We start from the raw sequence: 23,709 nt of genomic DNA, 5'->3' as shown, positions 1-23,709 counted from the left end.
AGAGAAAATGGATTCCCCTTAGGCCGGTTTCACACGTCAGTGGCTCCGGTACGTGAGGTGACAGTTTCCTCACGTACCGGAGACACTGACTCACGTAGACACATTTAAATCAATGTGTCTCTGCACATGTCAGCGTGTTTTTACGGACCGTGTGTCCGTTTGCAAAACACGGAGTCATGTCAGTGTTCGTGGGAGCGCACGGATCACACGGACCCATTAAAGTCAATGGGTCCGTGTAAACACGTACCGCACACGGATGCTGTCTGTGTGCCATCTGTGTGCCACACGGACCGTGCAGGAGACAGCGCTAGAGTTAAGCGCTGTCCCCTGCTTTTGGTGCTGAAGCCAGCATTTATTCCTTCTCCCCAGCAGCGTTCGCTGTAGAGAAGGAATGAAAAATCAGGGTTTTTTTTATTTTTGGGGGGTTTAAAATAAAGTTCATGGTCACTTCCCGCCTCCCTCCCCCTCTGCGCCCGCCTGCTGGCATTAAAATACTCACCCAGCTCCCGCGATGACTCCTCTCAGCGCCGCAGCTTGTCCTGTGTGAGCGGTCACGCGGTACCACTCATTACAGGGATGAATATGCGGCTCCACCTTCCATATCAGCAAGCACAAGAGACAAATGTACTTGATAAAAACACAGCAAAAAAGCAGCAAATAGGCAGCAAAAAATGTAGCTTTTTGTAAGCAGCTTCTTTACTGCCAAGAGAGCAAGTTTTGCCTGCAGAAAAAAGGCAAGGTGTGAACACAGCCTAAGGGTACGTGTCCACGTTCAGGATGGCCGGCGGTTTGGACAGAGCGGCAAACTGGCTCCGCCCAAAACCCCACCCCTTCTGGGGACGCGATGATGCCGGATGTGTCTATTGCACACATCCGGTATCATCGCACCCCACACATAGGGCCCCGTGTTATACCTTGCGGCGGCGCAGCGTCGCCGCAAGGTAAACGGACATGCTGTGATATAAAAAAAAACGCTGCATGTCCGAAATCGCAGGGCCGCCGAGTGTGTGTTACCACGCATAGTGGAGACGGGATTTCGTCAAATCCCCTCCACTATGCTGTAACATCTGGACGCTGCGTGTTTGACGCTGCGTCTCCCAGCAGCGTCAAACACACAGCGTTTCCTGAACGTGGAAACATACCCTAATAGTTCATCATACCAGGACATTTTGGAAAATTGTAGTATCCAATTTTGTGAGCACATTTTGGGGAAGACCCGTTTCTGTTCCCCAAGACATGTCCCAGTGAACAAATACATGGTTTGGGGAGTTTGTCATGGAAGAACATGACCGGCTGCACAAAGTCCTGACCTCTTCTCCAACATCAGGGTCTGACCTCACATATGCTCTTCTGGATGAAGGGGCACAAATTCCCACAGAAACCTCCAAAATCTTGTAGAAAACCTTCTCTGTTGAGTGAGAGCCATTTTATCTGCAAAGGAGACAATGGCTGGTGGTAAAGAGAAGGTGTACTGTGGAGGTGGCACCATCCAGCTCATGTACAGTAAATGGACTGGAATTACCTCTTCAGCTCATAGTGTGGACTATAGCAACATGTAATAATAGTAGACTATGTATCACATGACAGCCATTTTAATTTGTTGATGTGTCTTCTATCGTTAAGCTGTGAATTATAATATCGATTGTTGAAATGATCTGCAGGGTCCGGACATGGCCTTATGCTACCGCTAACGTTCATTGCAAAGGGTGAAATGTTCTGCAGGCCGGCTACATTTCCACAGTGTTAATGCACATTTTTCTCTTTAAGGCCACATGCACACAATGAGTATTTGGTCAGTTTTTTACCTCAGCATTTATAAGTCAAAACCAGAAGTGGAGCAATCGGAGGAAAAGTGTAATAGAAACACGTCACCACTTCTGTATTTATCACCCACTCCTGGTTTTGGCTTACAAATACTGAGGTAAAAAGCTCACCAAATACCGAACGTGTGCACGAGACCTGAATATCCACTCCATTTTCATTGTGGAAATGTAAAGCCACGTGCACATGTTGAATATTTGGTGAGTTTTTTTTTACCTCAGTATTTGTAATCCAAAACCAGGAGTGGGTGATAAATACAGAAATGGTGACATGTCTCTATTATACGTTTCCGGTTTGTTCCACTCCTGGTTTTGGTTTACAAATACTGAGGTAAAATACTGATCGTGTGAATGTGGCCTTAGAGGTTTGCCGCACACTGTAAGAAGGGAAACCTGCGGTGACATTTCTTTGTAGGGTTTTATGCTCCGTGTACACATACTCTTTCCTGGGCTTCGGACCGGGCCTGTAATATAGTGAAGATGGAGAACATACCAGTGTATAACTAGGCGTGCAGTATGTAAATGTTAGCGTAAGTTCACATGAGCATATAAAAAATAATTCAGAAAAAAATGAATGATATGTCATCTGTATAGCATTTATTTATTTTGCTCTCTCATATGGCGCCATTAATTCCACAGCGTTTCACAGATATTATTACAGTCCCTATTGGGGCTCACAATCTTTAGGCTGCCGTTACACTATCAGTATTTGGTCAGTATTTGACCTCAGTATTTGTAAGCCAAAACCAGGAGTGGAACAAATAGAGGAAAAGTATAATAGAAACATATGCACCACTTCTGTATTTATCACCCACTCCTGGTTTTGGCTTATAAATACTGAGGTAAAATACTGACCAAATACTGCTAGTGTGACGGCAGCCTAAATGTCTTATCGATGTGTAGGAGGAAACCTGAGCAAACACATGGAGAACCTACAAACTCCTTGCAGATGTTGCCCTTGGTGGGATTTGTACCCAGGACCCCAGCGCTGCAAAGCAACAGTGCTAACCATTGAGCCACTGTGCTATCCAATGAGCCACCATACTGTTCTGTTTTTTAACAATTTAATTTAAGAATTGCAATGTATCTGTAAAAATCGGATGGTATGTGGGTGACCCATATGGGGTGCGATGTTTCTCGCACACCCATAGATTTGAATGGGCGAGTCTCATCCGAAACATAGGAGAAACTAGTGCAATTTTTTACATGTGGACATTTTGTCTGGGTAAAAAAAAAACGTTAATCTGAAAAACCTACATTGATCTAAATGCTGTCTGTGTCAGTAGTCCGTGGCCACCGTACTAGAGCCCTGCATATATCCTACTACCTGTGTCATCCCCAGGTCCACGTAGGCTCCATAGATGCACAGGGCTTTGGTATAGCAGACACGGACTACTGATGTGGTCACTGGACTAGAGTCCTACAAATCTTTTTTCCGTACTTTAGTGCATGACATATGTTGACACTTGGTTGGTCGGGTTCTTGGATATTGTGCTACTTTAAGAGCGAGCTTGTGGGCCATACTTGGCGCTGCATGCCTTGTATACGGCAGAAGCGGAAGGAAGAAGTAAAGGGCACAGATGAAATGTCATACATCCAGATTTGCAGGTCTCATGGCTTCTACGCACATGTGACACTGCTGTACAAAAGGCTGGAAGCACCTGTATAGTAAAGAAACACCCTGCTAGGGACGGTTTTCTTCTTACTCTGCTTTCGCTCCATTTTTAGCCTCTTGACGTATACCTCCAACGAAAGGCTGTGAAGCATGCCACTCTATAGGTGCACACTGATCTGCCAGAAGACCCCATTCCAAGTCATACCCCATGGATTGTGCGGCCTTAGGGTACAAGTGTGCAGTCACTATACAGTTGTGCGCCAAAGTTTTCATACCCCGGCAGAATTTTTGCTTTCTTGGCCTTTTTTTTCAGAGAATATGAATGACAACACTAAAACTTTTTCTCCACTCATGGTTAGTGGTTGGGTGAAGCCATTTATTGTCAAACTAATGTGTTTTCTCTTTTTAAATCATAATGACAACCCAAGACATCCAAATGACCCTGATCAAAAGTTCACATACCCCATTTCTTAATACCGTGTATTGCCCCCTCTAACATCAATTAGAGCTTGAAGTCTTTTGTGGTAGTTGCGGATGAGGTTCTTTATTTTCTCCGATGGTAAAGCTGCCCACTCTTCTTGGCTAAAAGCCTCTGGTTCCTATAAATTCCTGGGCTGTCTATAATGACTGGAGGAGAAAGAAGCCGATTTCTCTGATAAGATATATTACAAAGTTTTTTATTTTCATGCGTATTATTGATTTATGGGAGGACAAAATTCAACGACGATGACCCTTTAAGTCCTCCAAAATGTTTCCCTACCCCTCTCCTTACTTTATACATTTGGTGAAGCCATATTACTTCCTATAGAGGAGGGGGAAAGCATTTTTTTTTTACTGAAAAGGGATAAAAAAAAACTTTATGAAAAATCATAAATAAACAAATTGTAGCATTTTGTGTATGCAGCTCCTATGAAAAGTTATGTGTGCCCATGGTTACAGACTACAAACAAACCCTTTGTTGTCGGATTTCGCAGTTATGTCTGAGAGTCCGATGGAAATAATACATGACTACAGTCAGTCCATGGAAACACATATGTCTGCATAGGAGCTGTGCTCACAGAACGGGAGAGTGTTTTTATTCAAGATTAATTGTGAAAATACTTAAATTTGAATTTTAAATGCACCAGAGTAACAAAATGTGACTGCAACAGTACAACCATCCCTTAAAGGGGTTGTCTTCTTTAAAAGGGCGTTATTGAGATGAAATAGATGACACCACCCTTCATCTTTCAGTCCCCCTCTGACAGTCTGCTGGCTCATCAAGTCCGACTGTGTCTCTCTGGATGGAGGAGAGTGCCATCCGCTGGTGATAACTGGAACTGCCGTCATTATCAATCATCTTTTCAGTTCTGCCGGCCGGTATTGCTTGAGCGTAAAAGCCCAGAATGAAGTCAGCAAATTATTAGGACATCAGAGCATCACGGTCACAAATGCAGGTAGGAAAAGGGCAATAAATGGATAATGCATTCATATATGTGTCAATATTATACCCTAGTGGATCGATACACATAATATCCGTGCTGTCTACAAATAATCAGTTCATTTCTAAATCAAGTATCTGTGTGTTAGGCTGTGTGCACACTTTGCGGATTCCACTGCGGAATTTTCCGTAGCGGAATTCCAAAATCCGCAGTGAAAACCCGTTGCGGTTTTTACTGCGGATTTATCGCGGTTTTTACTGCGGCTTCTTCTGCGGATTTTCATCTGCATTTTCCTACTGGAGCAGGTGAAAATCCGCAGAAAAGAAGTGACATGCTGCGGAATGTAATCCGCTGCGTTTCCGCGCATTTTTTTCCGCAGCGTGTGCACAGTGTTTTTTGTTTCCCATAGGTTTACATTGTACTGTAAACTCATGGGAAACTGCTGCGGATCCGCAGCAAAATCCGCAAAGTGTGCACATAGCCTAAGGAGCTGAATGTGACCCATCAGCTGAGGCGTCGGCTGTAACGCACAGCTGGCACTTTGTTGCACTGAGTAGGATCATAGCTAGCTCCAATCCCAGCCGTTCATGCCCTTGAATGCCATGGTCGTTTCCTTCACCTAAAGGCTATGTGCACACGTATTCTTGAGGTCTGTGGATTTTTCCGCAGCGGATTTCAGAAATCCGCAGGTAAAAGTCACTGCGTTTTACCTGCGGATTTACCACGGATTTTGTGCAGATTCCACCTGCGGTTTTACACCTGTGGATTCCTATTATGGAGCAAACCGCTGCGGAATCCGCACAAAGAATTGACTTGCTGCGGAATGTAAACCACATGTTTTTTTCCGCAGCATGGGCACAGCGGTTTCTGTTTTCCATAGGTTTACATGGCACTCTAAACTCAAGGAAAACTGCTGCGGATCCGCAGCAAAATCAGCAATGTGTGCACATAGCCTAACCCTACCGTCAGGGTACCCATATGTTTTCATGACAGTTAAGGGTCTAATAAAGACACCCTGGTGTGCCATCTTTTTTTTTTTCTAGGGCTTGTACAGACAACCCTATTTTCAGTCCGAGTGCAATCCAACGAGACATCCGTGCTCATGTCTGATTTTTTTTTTTTCTCGGACAGAGTCTATCCAGGTAAAAAAAAAAACTGAACATTCCCAATTTGCATCCAATAGTCTGATCACACTCGGGCCATGAAAGTCAATGAGTCCGTGGGAAAAAAAAATCGGACTGCACTCGAATGACATCTAAGTGCAGTCCGATTTCCACACACTGACAGAATGGAGAAGATGGAGACATTTTTTTTTTCCATCATGTCTTCATCCAAGAAAATCGGATCACAGAGTAAGATTAGCACAATCGGACCAATTTTCTCGCCTCACGAGAAGGATTCCCATTTCACAGACATTGCAATGCTTAAGTATTGCAAGGCATTATAGCAGTGATCAAAACATTGAATGGTCTTGTCCCATATCAAAACTAAAAAATCAGATGAATAAAAAGATGAGTAAATCCCAATTATTAAAAAGCATAAAATGCCTTACTATAGATCAAGATAAAAATAAAACCACACAAGACACATATTTGTCATCTCTGCATCCGTCTGGACCTGTTCTATAATATTTGCATGCAGTTTGGGTGAAAGCGAAAAAATAAAATTGGGGGCAATGCCAGAATTTATGTTTTATTTCTTGCTGACACTGGTTTCTAAAACTAAAGAAAAATCAATCAATTCTATATATCCCAAAATGGCAACAATTAAAACTGAAAGTTCTAAAGGTTCCACGACTAATTATCACACAAAACTTTTCAAAAATGAAGGGTTTTCAAGCATGCTCCATTTTGAGTGAGGTTTTCTTTTCCTGAAGCATTTCTTAAAAAAAGATTTTGGAAGAGTTTTTTTTCTCCCTGAAGTGTATTTTTTTGCAACTTTTTCATTTGACAGTCCCTAGTTTGGAGCAAATTTAATCAATATTATGAATTTTTTTCCCAATAGGGGTTTTATCCAAACCTCGTCAAGAGGGTAAAAAAGCTAAAAAAAAAAACACCACGTCACACGAACAGCAAAAGTGGATTTCCTATGAAAACAAATTGGAAGAGTTTTCCACGTGTTTTTGATGAGTTTTTTTTTTTAAAAGAGGATTTTGGTGAGAATCTTTAAAACAAAACTCCTTCAAAAAACTGTTTTGAGGGAATGTGCACACGATGTCTTTAAGATTCCAAGGGTTTTCTTTAGGATACAGCCGGCAGTCTTTTTCCTGAAGTGACTTCGCTGGCGGTTTTACCATAGTTTTTGCAGTGGCATCTTTTTTTCTATAATTTTAAACTAAAACTAGCGGATTCCTATCCCGAAGAATGAACATGCAACTTCTTTTAATCACTTTGTGGTTTCTTGAACCCTGAGATGGTTAAAAGAAGTAACAGAAGACGTGCTGTGCATTCTGCTTATTTTTGCGGCAGTTTCGCAGCGCTTTTTCAGGCGGATTCCAGGCCGCAGTATTTGCATGTGCTTGTAATCTAAGTGTCATAATCCGAGAATGGTCTGTCCTACCTCCTTCTTTTTTTCCTACAGGTGTGCACCCGGTCTGGTTTGTGCTCCCATGTTGTGCGTTCATTGCCATCGCTATTGGCTTCATCTGCTATACTTTATTCCGAGCCGGCAGTCACAGCCCTCATCAGAAGTCATTGGTGGAGGTAAGTTTCTAGGTCCATTATCAGATGTTGTAGGAGATCTTGTATAGAGGACATTGGTCCTGTTTTATGTCCGAGCTGTCAGATGATGGGATCTACATGGTACAGATATTAATACAGAGCGGATCTAACACCAGGGAACTATGCAAGGAAAGTCTAAGGTACAATAAATGGCTGTATTACACCGCGGCTACCAGCGCCGTATGTATGGCCGGTCTGCTGGACATAATAATGGACATAATACTGCTAGAACTTGAGATTAAATTAATCCCTTAACGCCACAGCCACTTTCCGTTTTTTCATTTTTGTTTTTTTTTCCTCCCCTTCTTCCAATTTTTTTGAATTCTACGATACCAAATATGTATATTTTCTATTTTTTTTATTTGCTTTATTATTAATGGGGTAAAGGGGGGGGGTATTTAAATTTTTTTATTTTTTTTATTTTTTTTCCCATATTTTGAAAAACATTTTTTCATTTTTTTTTTCACTGTACTTGTTAGTCCCCTTAGGGGACTTGAAGCTGCGATCATCTGATCGCTAGTACTTTACATAGCAGTGCATCAGCTGATGGCTGAATAACACAGCCATCATCTGCCGAAAAAGATGCCGGCTCGGCTTGCAAGTCCTCATCAAAGTCAGTCCAACGGCTCGATCATGTCAAACTGTCAATCTTCGAGAGTGGGCAGCCCCCCGGCAAGCTGAAGGTCGGGGTGCAGGAGAGAGTGCCACTCCAGAACACAGAACATGAGACAAACCCTATAAAACAATATCCATAGCAAATAACACTTGGGTAAAAGTCATGACTTCTCCTTATTTAGACCATATTCCCACATATCAAAACACATTTTTTTTCTAGTGCTTTTTGTCTGCAAATTTCTGCACTAAAACACACAAGATCAGTCTCCTCTGATTATTGCAGTTGTGCTGTGATTTTTTTTTAATGCATTTTGTTAATTTTAAAATGTGGGTTTTTTAGTCCAGAATTGCTACAATTCTTTACTTAAAAATATCCGCACCAAATAAAACTGATTTTATCAAAACTGCAGCAATCAGACCAATAAGTCATAAATTGCTGGAATCAGGGTCTCTGCTCCTACATCGTGCTGCTCTCAGATGGGGTATCAAAAGCCTAGTGTCATATTCTCTATAAATGATCTAAACCACCATGTTCTCAGCCATATTCGTCCCCCATTACCTTCCCCTGTGCCGACCTTGGATTGACAGTGTGGACAGCGGCATATCCTCTCCTATTACCGTACCTCAAAAAGATGGAGAACCGAGAAAGTGAATCAGTGCTGTGCATTGTGCATGCGCCGTTATGTATGAACATGATGTGTATGTGAAATGTGACTTGGTAGACGGTGATAACACCTTGATGTTGGAACCGGAAGACGCCATCGTCTGAAGAGAGAACATTTTTCACTATGTACAATCACAAAACATAAGTCAATAGATGGGGAGAATAGTGTACGTGTCCTCATGCATCATTTATTTACTGCCGACTAATGATGAGTGAACGTGCTGGGATAAGGTGTTATCTGAGCATGCTCGGGTGCTAACCCAGTGTCTTTGTGATGCTGACTAGTGATGAGTGAATGTGCTGGGATAAGGTGTTATCTGAGCATGCTCAGGTGCTAACCCAGTGTTTTTGTGATGCTGACTAGTGATGAGTGAACGTGCTAGGATAAGGTGTTATCTGAGCATGCTCAGGTGCTAACCCAGTGTCTTTGTGATGCTGACTAATGATGATTTAACGTGCTGGGATAAGGTGTTATCTGAGCATTCTCGGGTGCTAACCCAGTGTCTTTGTGATGCTGACTAGTGATGAGTGAAGGTGCTGGGATAAGGTGTTATCTGAGCATGCTCGGGTGCTAACCCAGTGTCTTTGTGATGCTGACTAGTGATGAGTGAAGGTGCTGGGATAAGGTGTTATCTGAGCATGCTCGGGTGCTAACCCAGTGTCTTTGTGATGCTGACTAGTGATGAGTGAACGTGCTGGGATAAGGTGTTATCTGAGGGTGCTTACCCAGTGTCTTTGTGATGCTGATTAGTGATGAGCAAACGTGCTGGCATAAGATGTTATCTGAGCATGCTCAGATGCTAACCGAGTGACATCGGTGTGCTCGAATAATATGTTCCAAGTCCCAGCGGCTGCATGTCTCGCGGCTGTTTGTCAGATGCAACACATGCATGGATTCCCTAACAAACAGACAATCCCTGCATTTGGTGCTGCTGTCGAACAGCTGTGGGGACTCAAACATATTATTCGAGCTCGCCGAAGACACTGGGTTAGAACCTGAGCATGCTCAGATGACACCTTATCCCAGCAGCTTCGCTCATCACTAGTCAGCATCACAATCACTTTCGGTTACCACCCGAGCATGCTCAGATAACACCTTATCCCAGCAGCTTCGCTCATCACTAGTCAGCATCACAATCACTTTCGGTTAGCACTCGAGCATGCTCAGATAACACCTTATCCCAGCACGCTCGCTCATCACTACTCCCAACCATTGACCGTCTCTGCCCAATTTAACAGCCACGACTCACTATTGCCTGTAAACCCTGTCTGCTTTGTTTGTCCGTGGGGTCCCTCCATTCCGCAATCAGAAAGACCACCGACTACGGGAAATAGGGCAGAATGCTCTCCAATGCTCAGATCCTACACATAAATTGAAGAGAATTACTAGCCCAAGATACAATTTGCTGGCTTGTTATCCGTCCTTTGTTGCGCCCCGTTGACGTGCCCCCTATGGTGGTCAGGACATGTTGTTTGTAGAGGACGTTCTGGTTTTGCCGATAATTACTGATGTTTCATGACACGACGCTGTCCTGATATTCTCGGCTGCAGATGAAGGCAGGTACAATACCTATCCCCACGCGTTTCAGGGGAAATGAATGAGAAGGACATTTCACAGGAGCAGAAGCTAATTTACACTCACGGTGTGATGTGTGGAGGAGATGGGGGTCTGCAAAGAAAGGACTTTTGTACGGACGTATAGAAAGCAGCAGGAATTAAATTAAACTGGGATGACGTCCGTCTCCTCCGGGCAACAAAGCTACAAAGAAAACACAAAAGGATGAAATGTATATCTGGATTATGAAAGCCAGGATACATAGTATTGTTCATGGCGGCAAAGTGAGGGTATCGCTGCAGGTGACACGTTGTACTGGCTGACATGGGACTGCGCTATATTTTATACTGGGTCTACAATTAATTAGTATAGATTGTTTGTGGGTGAGATTATGATGACGTGCGCCCATATGTGTGATTAAATACAGGGCGGCCTGGTAGTTTTCTTCGATATTTAGATGCCTAATTCAATATAGCTTGTTCTCTATATACAGTTGTGTGAAAAAGTGTTTGCCTCCTTCCTGATTTTACTTTCTTTTACATGTTTGTCACACTTAAATGTTTCAGATCACCAAGAAAAGGTAAATATTAGACAAATGTAACATAAGTAAGCACAAAATTCAGCTTTTAAATGAAGGTTTTTATTATTAAGGGAAAAAGAAATCCAAACCTACAGGGCACTGTGTGAAAAAGTGATTGCCCCCCGCCCCACCTTTTAAAACATAAATTAACTGTAGTATATCACATCTTTGGGAAGCTGAGGTCAAATTCCCTAGCCACATGCAGGCCTGATTACTGCCACAGCTCTCCTCAATCAAGAAATCACTTAAATAGGACCTGCCTGGCAAAGTGAAGTAGACCAAAAGATCCTCAAAAGATAGACATCATGCCGCGATCCAAAGAAATTCTGGAACAAATGAGAAACAAAGTAATTGATATCTATCAGTCTGGAAAAGGTTTTAAAGCCATTTCTAAAGCTTTGGGACTCCAGTGAACTACAGTGACAGCCATTATCCATAAATGATGAAAACATAGAACAGTGGCGAACCTTCTCAGCAGTGACCGGCCGACCAAAATTACCCCAAGAGCGCAGTGATGACTCATCCAAGAGGTCACAAAAGACCCCACAACAACATTCAAAGAACTGCAGGCCTCACTTGCGTCACTGAATGTACGTGTTCATGACTCCTCCATAAGAAAGAGACTGGGCAAAAATGGCCTGCATGGCAGAGCTCCAAGACAAAAACTACCATTATGTAATAAAAACATAAAGGCTCGACTTAGTTTTGCCAGAAAACATTTTGATGATACCCAAGACTTTTGGGACAATACTCTGTGGACCGACGAGACAAAAGTTGAACTTTTTGGAAGGTGTATGTCCCATTTCATCTGGCGAAGGAGTAACATAACATTTCAGAAAAGGAACATCATACCAACAGTAAAATATGGTGGTGATAGTGTGATAGTCTGGGGCTGTTTTGCTGCTTCAGGACCTGGAAGACTTACTGTGGTAAATGGAACCATGAACCATCTGTTCTTGAACGCACGCTGAAGCGCACTTGAGTTATTCAACAGGACAATTATCCAAAACACACCAGAAAGTCCGCCTCTAAATGGATTAAGAAAAACAAAATTAAGACTTTGATTAGGCCACTCCAAAGTCCTGACCTTAATCCGATGACATGACCTTAAAGAGGCGATTCATGCTCAGAAAGCCTCCAATGTGGCTGAATTATAACAATTCTGCAAAGATGAGTGGGCCAGAATTCCTCCAGAGCATTGTAAAAGACTCATTGCCAGTTATAGCAAACGCCTGATTGCAGTTGTTGGTACTAAGGGCGGCCCAGCCAGTTATTAGGTTTAGGGGACAATCACTTTTTCACACAGGGCCCTGTAGGTTTGGATTTCTTTTTCTCTTAATAATAAAGACCTTGATTTATAAACTGCATTTTGTGATTACTTGTCTTATCTTTGTCTAATATTTCAATTTGTTTGGTGATCTGAAACATTTAAGTGAGACAAAAATGCAAATGAATAGGAAATCAGGAAGGAGGCAAAGACTTTGTCACACAACTGTATATCTACCGTATATATAAATATCTATATGAATATGTATATTCTTGAACGTTGAAATTGCAACACCAAGAAGGAAAACTCATGAAATTCTAGAAATCACAGCAAGTAATGAAAAAATGAAATCGAAATTTAGAAAACATCTCCATTTATTTAGTATGGAGTATGAGTGCCATGCACAGAAATTCCCGCACTTACAGCCATGGCTTCTACCATTGAGGTTACTAATGGTCATCTGAGGAATGTTCTGCTGCACTGAATGCACTTGGGTGAATCATAAAGATCCACTGCTGGCAGCTCCTGTGTGATTGCCGACCAATGATGTCCCAGATGTGCTTGATGAGAGACAACTCTGGAAACGCTGCAGTCATGCACCTTTAGATCATGCAGGCGGCTCACAGTAATCCGAGCAACATGTTCAAAAACAGCTTCTGGGACACTATGGAGAAATGGCCTTACTATATACAGGTCCTTCTCAAAAAATTAGCATATAGTGTTAAATTTGATTATTTACCATAATGTAATGATTACAATTAAACTTTCATATATTATAGATTCATTATCCACCAACTGAAATTTATCAGGTCTTTTATTGTTTTAATACTGATGATTTTGGCATACAACTCCTGATAACCCAAAAAACCTGTCTCAATAAATTAGCATATCAAGAAAAGGTTCTCTAAACGACCTATTACCCTAATCTTCTGAATCAACTAATTAACTCTAAACACATGCAAAAGATACCTGAGGCTTTTATAAACTCCCTGCCTGGTTCATTACTCAAAACCCCCATCATGGGTAAGACTAGCGACCTGACAGATGTCAAGAAGGCCATCATTGACACCCTCAAGCAAGAGGGTAAGACCCAGAAAGAAATTTCTCAACAAATAGGCTGTTCCCAGAGTGCTGTATCAAGGCACCTCAATGGTAAGTCTGTTGGAAGGAAACAATGTGGCAGAAAACGCTGTACAACGAGAAGAGGAGACCGGACCCTGAGGAAGATTGTGGAGAAGAACCGATTCCAGACCTTGGGGAACCTGAGGAAGCAGTGGACTGAGTCTGGTGTGGAAACATCCAGAGCCACCCTGCACAGGCGTGTGCAGGAAATGGGCTACAGGTGCCGCATTCCCCAGGTAAAGCCACTTTTGAGCTACAGAGAAGCAGCACTGGACTGTTGCTAAGTGGTCCCAAGTACTTTTTTCTGATGAAAGCAAATTTTGCATGTCATTCGGAAATCAAGGTGCCAGAGTCTGGAGGAAGACTGGGGAGAAGGAAATGCCAAAATGCCTGAAGTCCAGTGTCAAGTACCCACAGTCAGTGATGGTGTGGGGTGCCATGTCAGCTGCTGGTGTTGGTCCACTGTGTTTCATCAAGGGCAGGGTCAATGCAGCTAGCTATCAGGAGATTTTGGAGCACTTCATGCTTCCATCGGCTGAAATGCTTTATGGAGATGAAGATTTCATTTTTCAGCACGACCTGGCACCTGCTCACAGTGCCAAAACCACTGGTAAATGGTTTACTGACCATGGTATTATTGTGCTCAATTGGCCTGCCAACTCTCCTGACCTGAACCCCATAGAGAATCTGTGGGATATTGTGAAGAGAAAGTTGAGAGACGCAAGACCCAACACTCTGGATGAGCTTAAGGCCGCTATTGAAGCATCCTGGGCCTCCATAACATCTCAGCAGTGTCACAGGCTGATTGCCTCCATGCCACGCCGCATTGAAGCAGTCATTTCTGCCAAAGGATTCCCGACCAAGTATTGAGTGCATAACTGAACATTATTATTTGTTGGTTTTTTTGTTTGTTATTAAAAAACACTTTTATTTGATTGGATGGGTGAAATATGCTAATTTATTGAGACAGGTTTTTTGGGTTATCAGGAGTTGTATGCCAAAATCATCAGTATTAAAACAATAAAAGACCTGACAAGTTTCAGTTGGTGGATAATTAATCTATAATATATCAAAGTTTAATTGTAATCATTACATTATGGTAAATAATGAAATTTAACACTATATGCTAATTTTTTGAGAAGGACCTGTATATATATATATATATATACACACACAGCGGATGAAATTAGTATTGAACTTGTCACCAATTTTCTTTGTAAATCTATTTCTAGAGGTGATACTGACATGAAATTCTCACCAGTTGTTGATAACAAACCGTGCAATCCACTCAGGCAAATAAATCAAACATGAATGTCCATAAATTAAGTTATTTCTAACCATGAGAAATTACTCAGGGGGGGGGGGGGGGGGTACTGAATAAACTTACTGAAATTTAATTAGTGCTTCATACAAATGCCTTTGGTGGTGATGACCGTTTCAAGACACCTCCTGTATGGAGAAAGTAGTCGCAGGCATTGCTCAGATGTGATCTTGGCCCCTTCTTCCACACAAACACTGTTCACATAATAAAGGTTCCGTGGGCTCCTTCTATGAACACTGAGCTTCCAAACCTTTTTTATTGGATTCAGGTCCGCTAATTGACTGGGACATTCTAGCAGCTTTATTTTCTTTCTCTGAGATCAATTGAGAGTTTCCTTGGCTGCGTGTTTGAGCTCATTGTCTTGCTGAAATGTCCACCCTTATTTCACCTTCATCATCCTGGTAGAAGGTAGCAGATTTTTATTGAGACTGTCTCTGAACATTTTTCAATTTATCCTACAATTATATGACGTTTTCTAGTGCCGTATACTGAAAAACAACCCCGCAGCATGATGTGCCCCCCTCCAAACCTCACTCTTGGTGTTCTGTATTAACATGGTGTGTATTATGGCCTCCAAAGAGTTCAAGTTTGGTCTCATCTGACCAGGCTATATTCTCTCAGTATTATCAAAATGTTGTTGAGCAACTTTAAACACCCTTGAACATGGTTTTTGTTCAGCAATGGAGTCTTGTGTGGTGAGCTTGCATACAGGCCGTGGAGGTTGAGTGCATTACTTATTGTTTTCTTTGAAACAATTGTACCTTGGCTCTTGGAAAACTCTTCTGTTAATTATTTTCACTCATCTGAATGAAATCTGGCAGGGAGCACCTGGTCATATCCGGTTTATGGGGAAATGATATTCTTTCCACTTCTGGATTATGGCCCCAACAGTGCTCACTGGAACCTTCAGTAGTTAACAAATTCGTCTGTAAGCAATGTCATCAGTATGTTTTGCAACAATAAGGTTGCAAAGGTCTTGAGACAGCTCACTGTTTTTACTAATCATGAGATGTTGCTTGTGTGGCAAGTCATCAGTTGAACCAGCTGATATCATTTGTCACTAAGTGGCAGGATTACTTTCTAATTACTGCTAAATTTCAGCTGGTGTCATAACTTTCTATGGCTTTTTGCACCTCTTTTTCTTCATGTGTTCAACACTATTTCCCTGTGCCATTTCTCATTAATACACATAACTTAATTTATGGATAGCTAGGACTTGATTTCTTTGCATGTGTGGATTGGATGAGTTGTTGTCTACATCTGGTGAGAATTTCATTTCAATAGCACCTTTAGAAATATATTTATTTAGAAAATTGTTGGTGTTCAATACTTATTTCACCTGCTGTATATACTATACATACATGTATGCATTTATGTTTTGCCCTGCATCTTAATTGCCTATTTGGATCTTGCCTCTGAAGAGCTGCAGGGAATCTTATCCTAAATCTCTCATAGGATAAAGGTCCCCATTGGCTTTGGATGAAAGTTGCCTGCCGATTTCACCAGTATCGGCTGGTCAATTAATGTGTATGTGGGCTTCCCGACTCTTCCCTAAAGGTACCTTCACACATAACGATATCGTTAAAGATATCGTTGCAACGTCACGCTTTTTGTGATGTAGCAACGATCCCGCTAATGATATCTTTATGTGCGACAGTGACCAACGATCAGGCCCCTGCTGGGAGATCGTTGGTCGTGGGGAATGATCAGGACCTTTTTTTTGGTCGCTGATCACCCCGCTGTCATCGCTAGATCGGCGTGTGTGACACCGATCTAGCGATGTGTTCACCTGTAACCAGGGTAAACATCGGGTTACTGAGTGCAGGGCCGCGCTTAGTAACCCGATAGGACACGTAGTTGAAAAAAAACAACTTCTGAATGGGACATCACCCACGTTCCCACCATGGTAGATACTATCTAGTGTGTTTTGGTTCCACAAAAGAGCACCCATACCCCCAGCTTATTAGACTGCCATGATACATCTGTCTTTGATAACTTTCCACCAAAAACTATTGGGAACAGATATGTCAAACTTTATCCCTGGTCCCCGTCACTTCTGTTGTAAATGTAGGTTCCGCAATGTTCACTAACGTCTGTCTGGAGGACTTTCCAGTCACCCACCGTTCTTCCAAACATGGCCCATATGTGATGACACAAGACGGCCCATGTGTGATGACACAAGACGGCCCATGTGTGATGACACAAGAGGACCCCCCCAAGCTGGAAGGTCTGCGTTACTGATAAGTGGTCTTCTTGCAGTGCAGGCTCCGAGGCTTCTCATTATCCGTGTGACTGTACTTTGCTGGCACTGTGGCCAGGGAGTGTTAGTGAAGGCATTAAATTGAGAAGCAATATATTAGATTTTGCTAAAATAACAAAATTCCCAGATGCTGGCCCAGACCTCTTGTTCTATGATGAGCACAGGCAGTTCCAACCTTCAGCCTCGCAAACTGATGGAAGTTTGGGGGAGGTGTTTACATATTTTTCCCCATTTTGTCCTGAAGGTGACAACTCATGTGGGTGGTAATAAAGATGGCATTTTATAAAAACTGATTATTTGCTCCTTTTTCTGTCTAATTCAAGTAGGTAAGAAACAAAGCTTTACTGTAAAATGGTGTGGTACCGTATTTTTCGCTTTATAAGACGCACCTGACTATAAGACGCGCCTAGATTTTAGAGAGGAAAATAAGAAAAAATATATATTTTGAGCCAAATAGTGTGCAAAAACCTTTAATAAAATACCACTTTTGTGGATTATTTTCTTAGATTTCTGCATTGTGCCATTTCTTTTTATTATTCCCGCTGACACTATCCAATCAGGGCTGACCACGTCAGACCGTATATGGACACCCCCCAATGACAAGAGGAATAGTAACGCCCAGTTGTCAGTGTATTCATACATTTCTCGGAGCAACAAGAAAGGAACGGCACATTGCAGAGTTCTAAGAAAAGTTCTGAAATTCATACGTCGTGAGAATTATTTGCTATAACAGACACGGCAGGAGATGATAGATCCTCTTCAAAGGGAGCCAGATGATCAAAAGTGTTGAGATTACGTTAATATGTGTTTTATAAAACGTGCTTCTAGATGTTTTAGCGGTGAAATACGTCTGGACTTTAAAATCAAGTCTGAAATTTTGCTAAGTACTGATGTGATAATTCTCCTTTACGTACATTTCTTATTTTGGTGTGCACTGATTGGCTGATCCGTAGATATAATGTCTAATAGTGACCTGGTTTCTCTCTTTCTAGGTGGCAGACTTTGATTTCTCTCCGGTTAACGAGAAGTATGAAGCTCTTCCAGAGTATAGAGAAATTCCTGCGCGAAACTTCTGCTGTTCTTGCTGCACAGCTGACGGCTCCTCGGAGGACGGAGAAACACAGCCCCTCCTACATGCATCCGACACGACCACGAGGAGCTACACTTTGTGACTTTGGTTGCTGCCTATAGAGTTGCCTTAATAAGCTTGGTGCTCGCTGCACAGCTCAGTAATGTGCCCAGAAAAGTGTGTGTTCTGAAGGCATTAAATCAGACTTATACAAGAAGACAAAATAGAGGAGAACTAGTGCAAAAAAGTGGTGCAATTGCCTATAGCAACCAAATCAGGCTGATATCTGATTACTATGGGCAACAGCTTCAGTTTTAATAAATCTCCCCATGTCCCCCACCACCACCACCAATGGAATTAATGCACTAAAAACATCCATAAAATGCCATAATCGGACAGTGAAGAAAAATGTGGGGAAAAAAATCAAAACTGGCGCAAGACAGAATTGCCCATTGCATGCTAGTAGGACCCATAACGAGAGACATGCCGCCATTAAGTCCAGTGAGTTTATAAACCTAGGAGTATGGTGAATTAAAGAGGATCTGACCATTTCCATAAATATGTATTTTTATGTGTTTTTTAACCTGGTGTAAATGCCACTGTTCTCCGGAGTCTGGCGTTCTTTTTCGTTTGTTCCTGCGCTTCTCTATTCCCAAGATATGGCCACTTCTTTGATGTATATAAATCTAGTATTTTTTTTTTTAGCCAAGTGGGAGTGGTCCTCAAAAGACTAAATTTATATACAGGGAAAAAGGGGCCATATCTTAGCAACGGAAAGACATAAAAACAATAGAAAAATATCACCAGACTGATCAGATCAGCAGCATTTACACCAGGTTAAAAAAAATATTTATGCTAAGTAACAGGTCCTCTCTATTACTTACTATTGGCACAGCGGACTCACTTTACTCTGTGAAGAATCCCGCCTGAGATATTTTTTTTTCCTAGATTCCACATTCACGTCTGGTTCACATACTGACAAAAATCTGCAGGTTAAATATCAGAACTGAGTGAGACATTCCTTCTTTTCAGTCCACAACCTCCAAACATACGTCTTCTATACCTATGACATTCTATGACTGTCAGGAGAGAAAAATAATTCTATTATTCTGGCACAGAAAACCAACTAACACTTGGTTTCAATCATCACATTATATAGCACTGTGTACTTACAATTGCTCTTTTTGCCTTTCTACTCAGTTAATTCTTCTCTTTTCCATTAGGTCTATGACATTTTGTGATTAAAAACTGACTAGCTGAATCCTTCTAAGCTCTATGTAGAAACAGGAGGTCAATTTTCATGAGTCACTGCAAAAGTCCCTGGCAGTGGAGAGGATGAAGCAGCTGGGTCAGGAGGTGAAGGTGGGGATGATAAACACAGGGACAAGAGAGTTTCTGTTTCTACATAGAGCAGAGAAAAGAGAAGAATTAGCTGGGCAGAATGGCAAAATGAGCAATTGTAACAACACAGAGCTGTATAATATGATGACTGCAGTATATTAAGAAGATAAAAACTGATGGGACGAGGAGGAGGAGTGCTTCTTTAGTAAGGATGTAGTTAATAGTCCAAAATTATTGAAATAAAACCTAAGGGAACGATTTATCATGGCTTTTGTGGGGGTTGGTTTTATAGTAAAAATTGTTCTGTTAGTGAGATTTTTATTTGCACCTAATTTATTTCTTCATTTGCACTTTTTTTTAAGTTATCTTGAAGGGGTTTAAATTGTGCTTTGTTTTATCTGGCAGTCCCATAGACAATGAATGAAGCAGATGTTGAGCAAGCGCACCTCTGCTTCGGTTAAGGGGGTTGTTCAGACTTGTAGATAAAGGCTGCATTCACTCTGCGACTGCAGACTTGTGAATCCTCACAGGGCGCACTGTTGGGATTCTCCGGTGTTGAGAGCATGCGGTCATATGCGATTTGCATACTTCCGGCCACATTCCGACTAGACGTGTCAGGCCTTGGTCAGTTCACTTGTATTGAGCGAGACCTTGAACGTCTAGTCGGCACATGACGGCTTGTATGCAAATTGCCTATGTGCAGTCACGCAACCGGTAACGGAGAATCCTTACTGTGAGTACTGAGGATTCACAAATCTGCAGGCACATAGAATGACTGCGAACTTGTACGCCAAGTCTGGAGAACCCCTATAAGATGGGCTCTTCAGTGCTCAGTTCTTGGGTGACATTGTCCAATATCTTGGGATCGCTGGGATAGAGGATAACTTACTCTTTTGGGATGATACCTTGTTTTTGGAGTGTGGCAGTACACCCCACAAAACGTGGAGACCATACAATGCCATGCAGATGTTGCTGGTTGGATTTGAACCTAAGACCATAGTAATACACAGCGACCGTGTGAGCCACTGAGCCGCCATGTTGGCCCAGAACACCAATCTTGGACATCTTTGTTTTACGCACAGCACATATATTTTAGGGTGAAATTACCAAAGCTTATTTAACGGTCAGGTAGGGTGATAATACATGACAAACGTGTAGTCATTTTTTTTAGTCCCAGGGTGGAGGGTCACTATATGGATAGGGGGTACGAAGAATGTAATTTACCTGCTCCTATCAGGAGAATCCGAGAGGATCCATCAGTACAATTCTCTGCTGTCATTATGCATATCTATATATACAATGTGAACCTTTACGTATTTCTCATGTTATGGATGCTGTAAATGAAATGTACAGTCTGATGCTGTAAATCACGTTTGATTTCTATCAAAAGTTGCCATAAATTAACTTCTGCAAAAAAAAAAAAACATTTTCGCATTTATTTCATTCACTTTTCATTAATACAGATTTTTCCTATTGGAGGAGTCTCGCCTGTAATAGGCTGTGACTTCACAAATAATTCAGTATGGTCAGTAATGCGGATTTCTAATGTTGGAAAGTATGATTTTCAACCAGCAGATGGCTCTCTGAGTACTGGTAATGGAAGGCTTCCGTCCTAGAGTTAAAATCGCCAAAATGCCTCGTTAGTCTCCTAATGTAATGCTTTATCATCTATGTAATATATATTTTCTTTCCTTTTATACCTGGCTCTCTTTTCACCCTTCACACCCAGTGCCATTTCTCTATATCGTCTCTCACCTAGGTGGAGCCCTCTTGCTCTCCAAGATAATGGGTACGCGTAAGCCAAACCCTCCCAGAAATAACCCCCTATCTGATCCAAAATGCCTCGTTAGTCTCCTTCTAATGTAATGCTTTATCGTCTATGTTAAATATATTTTCTTTCCTTTTATACCTGGCTCTCTTTTCACCCTTCACACCCGGTTCCATTTCTCTTTATCGTCTCTCACCTAGGTGGAGCCCTCTCACCCTCCAAGATAATGGGTACGCTTAAGCCAAACCCTCCCAGAAATAACCCCCTATCTGATCCAAAATGCCCAATTCTTGGCACGATTTGAGTAAACCAAACCCATTTAGGGTCAGCAGCTTTTCGAAATTTTGGATAATTGGTAATGATGTGTTCTTGCTTGTCCCGGCTCCAGCGCCGGGCCTTGCTCCTTTTTCCTACGGCTAGCTCCTTCTGTACTAGTCTGCATTGCGTTGCTCCTGTAACCCGGCAAACATCTCTGTTGTCATCACCCAAGGTCTTTTAAGGCCCTGTCAGTCTTCCATGTGTGCCTGAGCATTGAAGAAAATATAGCACTATGCAACCATGTGCTTTTTGCAGGAGTTGGCCTCATCCACCACGAGACTCTGATTCAGCCAGCTGGCTAATTATCTTCTCACCAACTATTGCCTGCTTTCAAAATATTTGGCACCTAATGAGTTAACTTTAAAAAAAAAAATGGGTGTTATCAGATAGTTTTCACTTGGGGCGTGTACTTCTTTTCCCTGTATGACATTGTAGATGGCAAATACTTTGGTTGCTAATATCCACAACGGAGAGGCGAAATACAAAAAGGCTCAGCAGCCTCTTTGACATCCTGTGTCCAGTTCAACATGAAAAATTTGGTAAAAGATCCTCTTTAATCATATTCCTGCTACATGTCCTGGACTGAATGTACTTCTCTGTTGCTCCTGTGTGTGACTGCTCTCCAGCGGCATCTGGTGCTTCCAGCTTTGCTTGCCCATCTGCCGTCCTGCATACTCTGCTTTCCTTGTCCTCCCTGATCCACGTGCTGTCCTTTTCCGCTGCATCGCCGCCTCCAGTCTGTGCTGCTCACTCTGACCTATGGCTTCGATAATATATCTCTCCTGCCCATAACGTATACGTTATTTACAAAAATCTAGCTTGTTTATTTGCATATTAGAACTTGATTACGATTGCCATATTAAATGCAGAAATTGCACTATTTAGCTCCAGCAGGAAGCGAGCTTTGTTATTATATAGATCCTATCTGCACCTCTGAGTGTAAGCTCCTCTGCAGTGAATGCTATAGGTTTCTGTACGGCAGTAGCCTTATATCATATGTTTTCCCGACTCGCTTTTGTTGAATGCTTGCACTGTTTTGTGGTTCAAATGGTAGCGCCAGTGGAGTAACTAGAGTCTGATGGGGCCCCCCTGATGCCTCCTTCCTGATTTCCTATTCTTTTGCATGGTTGTCACACTTAAATGTTTCAGATCACCAAACAAATTTAAATATTAGACAAATGTAACACAAGTAACCACAAAATGCAGCTTTTAAATGAAGGTCTTTATTATTAAGGGAAAAAGAAATCCAAACCTACAGGGCCCTGTATGAAAAAGTGAATGCCCACCCCCTTAAAACATAAATGAACTGTGCCGAAAGACCAAAATTACCCCAAGAGCTCAACAACGACTCATCCAAGAGGTGACAAAAGACACAACAACAACATCCAAAAAAATGCAGACTTCACTTGCCTCAGTTAAGGTCAGTATTCATGATTCCACCATAAGAAAGAGGCTGGGCAAAAATGGCCTGCATGGCAGAGATCCATGACAAAAACCATTGCTGAGCAATAAGAACATAAAGGCTCATCTCAGTTTTGTCAGAAAACATCTTGATGATCCCCGAGACTTTTGGGAGAATACTCTGTAGACTAATGAGACAAAAGTTTAACTTATTGGAAGGTTTATGTCCCTTTACATCTGGCATAGAAGTAACAGCGTTTCAGAAAAGGAACATCATACCAACAGTAAAATATGATGGTGGTAGTGTGATGGTCTGGGTGCTGTTTTGTTGCTTCAGTTCACGAAAGCCTTGCGGTGGTAAATGGAACCATGAATTCTACTGTCTATCAAAAAATCCTAAAAGAGAATGTCCGGCCATCTGTTCGTGACAGATTGAAATGCTGTGGCATGACTTTAAAAAGGTGGTTCATGCTCGAAACCCATCCAATATGGCTGAATTAAACAATTCTAGAAAGATGAGTGGGGCAAAATTCCTCCAGAGCAATTGTTGTTACTAAGGGTGGCTCAACCAGTTATTAGGTTTAGGGAGCAATCACTTTTTCCACACAGGGCCCTGTAGGTTTTGATTTCTTTTTCCCTTAATAATAAAGACCTTCATTTATAAACTGCATTTTGTGTTTACTTTGTCTAATACAGTGAAGGAAATAATTATTTGATCCCTTGCTGATTTTGTAAGTTTGCCCACTGACAAAGACATGAACAGTCTATAATTTTAAGGGTAGGTTAATTTTAACATTGAGAGATAGAATATCAAACATAAAATCCAGAAAATCACATTGTATAAATTCTATA

At 41.9% G+C, this 23,709-nt stretch overlaps 1 protein-coding gene across 1 annotated transcript in view; it reads left to right on the top strand.

The window, feature by feature from the left end:
* Positions 1-20,781, top strand: part of TMEM130 (transmembrane protein 130) — a 33,632-nt gene extending 12,851 nt beyond the window's left edge. The window contains exons 6-8 of the mRNA XM_069734246.1: positions 4,669-4,871; positions 7,437-7,558; positions 17,953-20,781. Coding sequence (XP_069590347.1) covers positions 4,669-4,871; positions 7,437-7,558; positions 17,953-18,132 — 505 coding nt within the window. The 3' untranslated portion in view covers positions 18,133-20,781. The remainder of the gene's footprint in view (positions 1-4,668; positions 4,872-7,436; positions 7,559-17,952) is intronic.
* Positions 20,782-23,709: the final 2,928 nt, after the last annotated feature.

The sequence above is a fragment of the Ranitomeya imitator genome, chromosome 7 (genome assembly GCF_032444005.1).
Source record: "Ranitomeya imitator isolate aRanImi1 chromosome 7, aRanImi1.pri, whole genome shotgun sequence".
Lineage (NCBI taxonomy): Eukaryota > Metazoa > Chordata > Amphibia > Anura > Dendrobatidae > Ranitomeya > Ranitomeya imitator.
This window is presented reverse-complemented; position numbering and strand designations above follow the sequence as displayed.